Source organism: Plectropomus leopardus, unplaced genomic scaffold (genome assembly GCF_008729295.1).
Source record: "Plectropomus leopardus isolate mb unplaced genomic scaffold, YSFRI_Pleo_2.0 unplaced_scaffold2516, whole genome shotgun sequence".
Lineage (NCBI taxonomy): Eukaryota > Metazoa > Chordata > Actinopteri > Perciformes > Serranidae > Plectropomus > Plectropomus leopardus.
The window spans coordinates 1-10,296 of NW_024627335.1; the positions used below are offsets into that span (position 1 = coordinate 1).

The 10,296-nt window shown below is 41.8% G+C and overlaps 1 protein-coding gene across 1 annotated transcript; it reads right to left on the reverse strand.

Annotated features, from left to right (window-relative positions):
- Positions 1 to 5,957: 5,957 nt before the first annotated feature.
- On the reverse strand, positions 5,958 to 10,259 carry LOC121966589 (phosphatidylinositol 4,5-bisphosphate 3-kinase catalytic subunit alpha isoform-like). The gene is made up of 5 exons (XM_042516668.1): positions 10,090 to 10,259; positions 9,702 to 9,819; positions 9,444 to 9,595; positions 9,207 to 9,355; positions 5,958 to 6,130 (listed from the first exon to the last, which is right to left on the reverse strand). Exons 1-5 carry the CDS (start codon positions 10,257 to 10,259, stop codon positions 6,006 to 6,008), a joined length of 714 nt encoding a protein of 237 aa, XP_042372602.1. The 3' UTR covers positions 5,958 to 6,005.
- Between the last annotated feature and the right edge of the window lie 37 nt (positions 10,260 to 10,296).

Sequence of the window (10,296 nt, forward strand, 5' to 3'; positions counted from 1 at the left end):
ATATATATATATACACACTGTGCAGTACTTTATAAAGTACATATATAAATATACATACTGTGCAGTACTTTATAAAGTACATATATAAACATATAAGTATACACACTGTGCAGTACTTTAAAAACTACAGATATAAATACATATACACATTGTGCAGTACTTTATAAACTACAGATATAAATATACACATTGTGCAGTAACTACAGATATAAATATGTAAACCTCGGATGTACATATACAAACTGCAGACATAAATATATAAACATCGATGTAAATGTGTAAATAAATATATTTTTATTTTATTTTTATTTTCGGTACAAACAGCTGATGCTAACTGTTAGCAGTGACCGGTGTTTGATCCGTGTACTTCTCGTGTACTTCTCGTGTATTTCTCGTGTATTTCTCGGCTCAGAGAGCGTCTTACCGCTCCAGCGGGTTCATGCCTCCTCGGTGTGTCTCTGACTCTGTTTTCTGTCTCTGTTTGGATTTTATTTGAGTTTATTTACATTTATTTTGACTTTGTTTCTTTCCCTCCGCGTGCAGCCGCTGATCGCTCCTCTCACTGCGCATGTGCGGTGCAGTGGACAGTAGCCGAGAAAGAACAAGTTAAAGGGCGTTTCGCGTTTTGAAATCCTCTCTGATCATTAACCCTTAAACTCCTGGATCCACGGGAGCTCGGCGACATTTAACCCTCTGAGGCCTGAAACACACACAGAAATACACAGAGAAACACACACAGACATCAGGAGCAGCTGGAAGAGAAAACCTGTTAAGGAACTGATGTGAACTTTATATATACATACATAAACATATATATATGTATATATATATATATATATGTGTACAAAGGGCAGCACAGTGGCTTTGTGGTTAGCACTGTTGCCTGGGCGTCCGGGCGGCGGGGGCCCTTCTGTGTGGAGTTTGCGTGTTCTCCCGTGTCTGCGTGGGCTCTCTCTGAGTCTCCGGTTTCCTCCCACAGTCCAAAGACCTGCAGCTCAGGTTGAGTGGTGACTCTAAATTGCCTGTAGGTGTGACTGTGAGACTGTGAGTGTGTACGGTTGTCTGTCTATATGTGTCGATGGTCTGGTGACCTGTCCAGGGTGACCCCGCCGTCCGCCCGATGACAGCTGGGATTGGCTCCAACCCCCCCGCGGTTACAGAAAATGACTGACTGATATACATACATATACACGATTTCTAACTGTACAGCCCAAGCATGATCAGAAATAAACAAACAAAACAACATTAACCTGCATATACTCACACTTTCAGTTTTAAGTGGATTTTTATTGTTAACGTGAAATTCTGACATTTATTCCGTTGAGTTTTCTATGAAACCAATTAAGTGCAGTTTTCTGTCTCTCTAAATTTATATTCTTTATTTTTATATTTATTATTATTTTGGTCATTCTGCGCTTTATAAATAAAAGCAGAAACCACCTGAGGTGTGTTTGTTTTTTTGTTGTAACAGTTGATCAGAAAAAACATCAGATGAGTGTTTTAATGTTTTGATAAGGAGCTCAGAGTGATTTTAGGCAGCATGCCGGCACCGCAGAAACTACAGCGCTTTAACACAACAGCGAGTTCCTCAAGTGTGACATGTAACATACGTGTCAGCAGCTGTTTGTAAACAATAACAATGACATCACTTGTCAGTAATCATTGATCTGATGATTTTTACAGAAAACATTTTTTTGTTTTTCTTTTTTGGCATTAATTTCTTTTAAAGTTTATGAGCAATTTTTGTTCTACAAAACTTTTTCACAGAAGATTTAGGCCTTTTTTAGTAAAAATTGTTGGCTTTTTTTTCTTTTAAAAAAAATTGGTAACATTGTTAACTTCAGAAATCTGGGGCTGTTTATTTTTCTTTAAAAGTTTACATTAAAAAGAAAATAAATCACAAAACACTGTTGCTCTGTTTCATCCATTAAAAAAAATTGAAATTCAAATTTGATTTTTCCAAAAAATTGTGGACATTTTCGACCACTATTCTTCTTCTTTGAGTTTCCTGCTAACAGCTGCTTTTTAAATTTCCTGCTGCGGATCAAACACAGAACACGCTGTCAAAACGTCCCACCATCCCGTCCACGGTCCATCCCGTTCACTGTCCGTCCTGTCCACTGTCCGTCCTGCCAGCTGTCCTTTTTCTGCAGACGTTTTTTCACTGCTTCTGTTCTGGTATCAAATCTTTTAAAACAAAAGAGCGAGGAGGAAAAATATCAGGTTATCACACATTTAACGTGTAATGTCCACATGTCAAGTATTTCACTGACCCTGGAGACAGAGACAGAGACAGACAGAGAGAGGGGACGTTTGGTGATTGGACATCTTCAGCAGCAGAGTATTCTGATCTTGGAGTGCGACGGGTTTGTTACGAGCATCTTTGAGTGACGCTGTAACCACCTCCTGAGGACCTGAGAGAAGACTGTCTCACCTGTCACAGCTGATGGCGTCCCTGCATCTCTCAGGGGGGCGGGGACAGACATCGGGGTCTCTGCGGAGGAGGACGGTGAAACATTTGGAGACTGAGGGTTTGGTCAGCTCGTGAGTCACACACCTGTCAAGCTTTTATTTTGAAATCACATCACAACACTGATGGTCAGCAGGCTCCGCCCCCCTGGTGACCCGCAGTAAAGCCCAGTTTGAAACCTGATCAGGGCGTGGAGCAGGACACGCCCTCTGATTGGCCGACAGGCAGGAAGTGGGCGTCAGCTCCACAGAGTCCCGAGTCTTTATTTTAGAAAAGTGTCTCAAACAGGATCAGTATCAACAAACTGATCAGAGTAAACACATCAATCAATAATCACAATATCGCTTTAAAATCAATCAATCATTAATACATCACTTCAAGATCAACCAATCAATAATCAATACATCACTTAAAATCATATCATCATCATATTTATCACATGGAGAAAAAACACATGTTCAGTCACTATGGTAACCAGCAGTGACATCATCATGCCACAGGGGGCGGGGCCAGGCCACTTCACAGGTTGTCATGGTTACTGACGGTGTGGGCGTGGTTTATCTGACCTCTGACCTGAGCAGAAACAAACACAAACTTTCACAATAAAATTTAACCCAGTCTCCAATGATGCTGCGTTACGCCAACTACACTACCCACAATTCTTTGTCCCAGTGCAACAGAACAGGTGACCTAAGTGATGGCTTACTATGAGTGCACCTGATTGAAGTTAAAGAGCTAACATGCTAACGGCTAACCTAGCATGGTTCACGGAGCTAACATGCTAACGGCTAGCGAGCAGCTGATTGGTTCAGATTGTCGAGGACAGATTTTGATCCCTGATAAAACTCGATATGTTGTTTCAAGAAAATCGTTAAATGGATTCAGATTGTCTGAAACCATCAAAATTAAAAATATTCTGGAGCGAAGCCGGCGGTCCGTCAGCAGCTCAGGACGGAGACTTAAAATCCGTCAGCTGGCTGCATGAAGACATTCGGGACGCCTTTAAGGACAAAAATCAGCTTCTGTAGGAAAATTAAGATTTTCAGGCATCAAACACAAAATTTTACAGGAAAAGTTAAAAATCAGCAGGAATTTAAAACTAAGTCAGATTTTTATGTTGTAATTAAAAGAGAAAAATCAGACTTATGTTGAAATAACGTTTTTGATAAAATCAGAGCCGTTACCGTTAATGTTCACATAACTTCGGTATCACGGTAGTCTTTACGAGGACGCGGCGAGCTGAGAGTTAACGCTACAGCGAGGACTCGAGCTGCTCAGGAAGAGGCAGAAGAGTTTATGACTTCAGGCTCACGAGGTTTGGGGGAAAAACACACAATATTTCCTAAATTTCAAAATTTAGGGAATTTTTTAAATTTTTTATTTTTTATTCAAAATGTTTAGCCAATCTCGTTTTTAAACTTTTTTTTCATTAACCACTTTTCTTTAAAATATTTTGGCAATTATTTTTTTTAAAAACATTTGGTTTTATTTTTCATGGGGTTATTTGTCCTCCCTAAAATTTTTGCTGTTTCATTTTTTCCCTCAGAACGTTTTGGTGTTTTTTTATTTTAAAAAAACACTTTTGACAAATATTTTTTCTTCAAAGACTTTTTTAGATGTTGTTTTGTTGTTGTTTTAAATAATTGCTTTTTTTGTCTTAAAAAAATGTTGGTGATATTTTTTGTGATTTTCTTTTCTTCCAAAATTTTTGGATATTTGAAAGATTCGTGGGATTGTTCCCGCCTTCGAGCTCAGCACAGAGGATGTAAGCGAGCAGCCAAATCACCAAAAAGTCTCCTCAGACCCGATAAAGACACTGAAGCAACAAATCGACACACTGAGGCTCAGAGGGACGTCCTCAGTCAGACGTCTCTGTCCAACAGAAGCAGCCAAAATCAGAGAAAAACACCAAACTGCAACGAAAAGAGACAAAACTGTCGTCTGAGTCTGAAAAACGTCACTCAGGTAACGAATGAATAAATAAATAACCCAAACACGTGATTTTCAAAAGTTAATCATTTGACAGCCGTAATTGAAATATTTGTTAATATTTGATGAAGTCATCCCCCCAAAAAAACTGTAATATTTTGAGAAAATTTGTGACTCTAAATACAGAAAATGTTGAAATATTTCATGTTTGAATATTATCATGTTATGATATTTAATATAAACTGACGTCATTGTGGCATTTAAACACATTTTGTTTTTCTGAACATTTTACGTGAATCTTATAAAAACTCGCCGTGTTTCTTCACACTGACTCCGCCCACAGCTGGTCAGCTCTGCCTTCCTATTGGTCAGAGCTTTGTATTGTCAGAAATCAAAGTATTGATCAGCGATTGGAGATTTTATTGCTCTCACAGTGTTCACGTTGCTGGTTTCAATAAAGCTGCCGTCATTTAAATCGGCTGCATCTCAATAAAGTTTGATTCAAATGAATGCTACATTTTTTAGCAGAGCTAGCTGGCTAACTTAGCACCACCTGGAAGACTTTTACCACGACATCATCTTTTCCCAGCATGCCTTTGGCATCCTCTACCGCCCCTTTGACCTCTGACCCTGAGATTCATGTTGCTGTGACAACCATCCATCTACAGACACCACGAAAACACAAAAACTGCAACAACCATACACCTTCATCACTGCCATCATCATCCTCATCCTCATCATCCTCATCCTCATCATCATCATCATCATCACCATCATCATCATCCTCATCCTCATCATCATCACCATCATCATCATCCTCATCATCATCCTGATCGTCATCATTGTCATCCTCATCATCATCCTCATCATCATCCTCATCATCATCATTCTCATCATCATCCTCATCATCATCCTCATCATCATCATTCTCATCATCATCATCATCATCATCCTGATCGTCATCATTGTCATCATCTTCATCTTCATCATCATCATCATCATTATTATTGTCATCATCATCATCGTCATCATCATCATCATTGTCATCATCATCATCCTCATCCTCATCCTCATCATCATCCTCATCCTCACAGTGGTGCAGCAAAGACACAGTGTGTGTTTATATACTTATGTATAAAGTATGTGTGTGTGTGTGTGTTATAGTGTATGTTTCAGTGTTTATACAGACACTACGTGTCACATAAATATATGTTACATGAATGTGTGAGTGTGTGTGTGTATGTGTGTGCGAGCGTGCATGTGTGTGCATGCGTGTGTGCGCGCGTGTGTGCGCGCGTGCGTCATCAGCATCCCCATCCTCACAGTGGTGCAGCAAAGACACAGTGTGTGTTTATATACTTATGTATAAAGTATGTGTGTGTGTGTGTGTTATAGTGTATGTTTCAGTGTTTATACAGACACTACGTGTCACATAAATATATGTTACATGAATGTGTGAGTGTGTGTGTGTATGTGTGTGCGAGCGTGCATGTGTGTGCATGCGTGTGTGCGCGCGTGTGTGCGCGCGTGCGTGCATACGTGTGCGTGTGTGTGCGTGTGTGTACGTGTGTGCGTGTGTGTACGTGTGTGTGTGTGTGTGTGTGTGTCAGTGTTCGTTGGGCATGTGTCTGATGGTGTGGAAGATCCAGTCCATCTTGGTGCTCCAGCCTCCGTGATGAGCGTCGTTCATCTGTTTGGTGAAATACTCCAGCGCCTCCTGCTGACTCTTCTCTGAGAAACAGACAGGTGGACAGACAGAGAGACGGACAGAGAGACGGACAGAGACAGAAATAGATGAGACGTGTTCTTGGACACAAAGGTGTCCTGCAGAAGAGGTCAGATGTGGATGTGGAGCTTCGTGTGGACGTTTGTGCCACATTGGAGTAAATTCCCTCAATTTATTAAGATATTTTGTTTCAGAGAATGAAACAGGTCAACGTCACCATGACCTTAACGTCTGACCTCCAACCTCCAAATTTTAATGAGTTCATTTTGACTTAAAATTGACATTTCTGCCCAATCAAGTTAAGGCGCTATCATATCATGTTCATGAGAGTGTGACACATGCAACGTTATAGCAACCTTTGAACACCAACATCTAATCATTTCATTGTTGAGTCCAAGTGAACATTTGTGCCAAATTTAAGGAAACCCTCTCAAAAGGTGTTTTTGAGATATTGTGTTCATGAGAATGTGACAGACAGGGTCACTATGACCTTGACCTTTGCCCTTCAACCACCAAATAATAATCAGCTCATCTGTGATTTAACATGGATGTTTGTGCCAAATTTGAGAAAATTCTCTCAAGGGGTTGTTGAGGTATCACGCTGATGAGAATGAGATGGACGCAAGGCCTGAGTCACCTTTGACCATCAAATTTGTGACTAAAAGTAGACATTTGTGCCACATTTTGAAGAAACTCTCCAAAGGTGTTTTTCATGTTTACAAGAATGAGACTAAATGGATTCAGGGTCACAGTGATTTTGACCTTTGACCTATGATCACCAAAATATAATCAGTTCATTGCTGAATCTACGTCAACGTTTTTGAGAAATCTGAGGAAATTCTGTCAACGTGTTCTTGAGATATCACATTCACGAAAATGGAAAAACAACCCGACAGTATAATGGCTCCGGCTGCAACTATCAGCAATGCAAAAGACAAAAATAAACCAATCGCAGATTTGGTTTCTGTTAACTGAAGGAGAAGCGTTGCTCTGCTGTGAGGCCTCTGAGACAGAAGACAATGACATTTTGGCCCCTGAAATTTAGCACCGACCCATCTGCCGGCTCAGATAACCGCTGACTGGTGTTCAGACTCGGCAGGCGCGCAGCATGCTGACTGTCGACCCACTAATCACGTACGACCGTAAATGAGGATCCAGAGAGTGTGACGCAGAGTGAACGAGACCGGATGGGTGTAAATACTGAGGGTGATGGGGGGAGGAGCTGCAGGTGAGGAGGCGGGCAGGAAAACCAGGTGAGGGAGGTGAGATGATGGCAGGCAGGAGGGAGAGGCAGCATCTGCAATGACATGAGAGTTAGTGATGGAAACAGAACAGATGAAGACAAACTGATGTCCAACAAAGACTGAAGGACTTTTAAACCCCAACAAGACAACATCTTTGTTCAGAGAAACCCCAGTTTCATCTGGACTCATTTTGGTTTTTGGTTTCTTTTTCTCTGGGTAGCAGGAGGCAACAGAGTCCAGTTACCGTTAGTTACACTGGAGCAGCTGTTTTTCTTACAGTAGTATTGATTGATTTGGTCGCTCAAAGACAGTTTTTTTTCAGGATTCATACAGTTAAATGTTTCCGTTTCCACATCCAGCAGACAGAGAACAGCAGATGAGGAGTCTGTCACCTGATGAATTTATGTCCAGTATTCTCTCTCTTTTAGCTCTGCTTTTGGTCTCCACCAACTTGTGAGGAAATGGTTTCTTTATGGCTGCTTTACTCCAAAAGACTGTAAAGACTTTAACACGTGACACCATCTCACATCTGAAGACAAAGAGAGTTTTAGTCACATTTTAAGATTTTACAAAGACTGTGGATCTTACAGGGTCACAGTTCGCAGATTACAACTCGATTCATTTTAAGATAATTTCCTTTTCTACTCCTGGTGGAAAATATTACATCGAAATCCCTTTCAAAAGTAAGGTTTAAAAAACCCACGTAAAACTTAAAAACATCTGTAGAAACTTCACATAAAAGGCTTCACATGTCAACAGGATTCTTGTCAGTTCAAGATAAACTCAATCCAACTTTAAATTTTGGATTTTATATTCTCAGCTGCACAGGCCTCTGCTGGTTAGCTGAGATATTTCAGAGTGAGGAGACCGTAGAAATGAACCTTTCAGAGTTTAGAGTCTCACTAAAATAAGAGCTGATCTGTGGATCAGATACTGATCAAACACAGACTCTCGTTCACTTTATAACTCTGCCAGTTTCTCCTCATTTTCCACAAATCAAAAGAACCAAGACTTTCTGCTCCCAGAATAAAATCCTGTAAACACGGGACTGTTGTGAAGAATGGTGTTCCACAAGGATCGATTTTGGGAGCCTTGCTTTTTTCATTCGTATTAATGATACTTGTAATAAATTCTGCAGTACAGTCTTTATTTAGACGACAGCCGTGAACTGCAGAGACGGCATTTTTAAATCTGCAGACTGATTTTCACACCCGTTAACTCAACATCACGGACCTAAAATTAATTTTAACCATTTGAACTCTGCAGCTGGTTCGGTCCACAAGTATTTCAAATGCTTTGTATCCATAAAATCTGTACAACCTGAGCTTAAAGGTGATAAAGGTCAATAAATCATAATAACTGATAAAAGTATTTAAATTGTGTTTTCAATACAATTCAATACAAAATACAATAAGACTTTTTTAAATCAGATTTTACAAAATAAAAGCACAGTATAGATGGATCCAAAATATTTTTGAAAGCAGAATCATAAACTAAATACTTCCTGTAACTCCAGAAGTTGTTTGAACTCTGTTCATTATTTAGTTTTTGAGATTTGATCATTTTTATGCGCAGAGTGCAAAGGCGTCGTGATTGGCTCATCATTTATTCCTCTGGTGCCACCGTGAGTTCTGACCCGCAGAAATCGAGCGTGATGACATCATGATGAACGCACGGCGGTCTGCTGCCGGACGAACAAATGATGTGTATTTTAGATCCATACGAACAGGATTATGTAAACAAGGATTCACTGAGGGGAACACCATCTACGCAAGGTGACGCACAACTCTGTCTTTGTCTCTCTCTACCTGTCCCTCTGTCCACCCATTTGTCTTACCCAGAGCCAGGGTCTTCCTCAGGTAGGCGATGTCGTCGAAGCTCTGCAGTTCGGGCATGCCGCAGCCCAGCAGGAGGGAGAAGAGGTTGATGAAGAGGCTGGCGTGCTGCCGGATGGCCAGGTAGGCTTTATAGCACATCTCCTGAAACCTGAGACACAGACAGGTGGACAGAGGGTGAGTCGGGCAGAGAGCCAGACCGGAGGACCAGCGCTGGACAAGTGAGGAGCAGGAGAGACCTCTCGAACTCTTTGGTCTTTGTCGACTCCTGGACTCCTTTACTGATGACGATGAGGAAGTCCTGAGTGAGGACGAATGGGACTCGCTCCCTCTTGTACCCGAACTTCTTCTTCTTGTGGTCCAGGAAGTGACCGAAGTCGATGTGGAACAGCTGGAGGAGGAGGAGGAGGAGGAGGAGGAGGAGGAGGAGGAGAAGGAGGAGGAGTTAGGTTGACAGTCTGAACAGTTTCAGGATGTGTGCAGGGCCGCCGGCTCACCTGTCCGTTCTCCTTCACCATGATGTTGGAGTTGTGTCGGTCTCCGATTCCCAGGATGAACGTTGCTACGCAGTAACCTGCACACGAGCGGGTGAACAGGTCGATGGCTCGGTCGTACCTGAGAGACAGACAGACAGACAGACAGACAGACACAGACTCTGGCTAAAGATGAGTCAGGTTGTATATTAGTGGTTAAACTGGTTCCTGTGGAGGCAGAAACGCAGTGATGCAGGTTATTTTCCTAAATCTATGATGTGTGACAGCTCTTTAAGGTGTGAAGACCGGCTGCTGAAACCTCTTCATGTCAACAAACGGAAGATATGGACAGATGGACCGACAGTTGGACAGACAGTTGGACAGGCAGACAGTCGGACAGACAGGTACTGACCCCTCCCCGCGGTTCTTGTCCTTGATCCAGTGGTGCAGGGTGTTGGAGTTGAACTGCAGCGCCCCCTTCAGGCCTCCTTTGCACTGAATCTGCATGATGGTGAAACTGTTCTTCACCACCTCGATAAGTCCCACACAGTCCCCGATGGATAGGCAGCCATACGGCAGCATGCTGACACACACACACACACACACACACACACACACA

Coding starts and splice junctions, on each gene's coding strand:
- LOC121966589 (XM_042516668.1), bottom strand. CDS start 10,259: ATGCTGCCGTATGGCTGCCTATCCATCGGGGACTGTGTGGGACTTATC. Junction 9,820..10,089: donor GACAAGAACCGCGGGGAGGG/GTCAGTACCTGT, acceptor TCTGTCTCTCAG/GTACGACCGAGCCATCGACC. Junction 9,596..9,701: donor TGGTGAAGGAGAACGGACAG/GTGAGCCGGCGG, acceptor CTCCTCCTCCAG/CTGTTCCACATCGACTTCGG.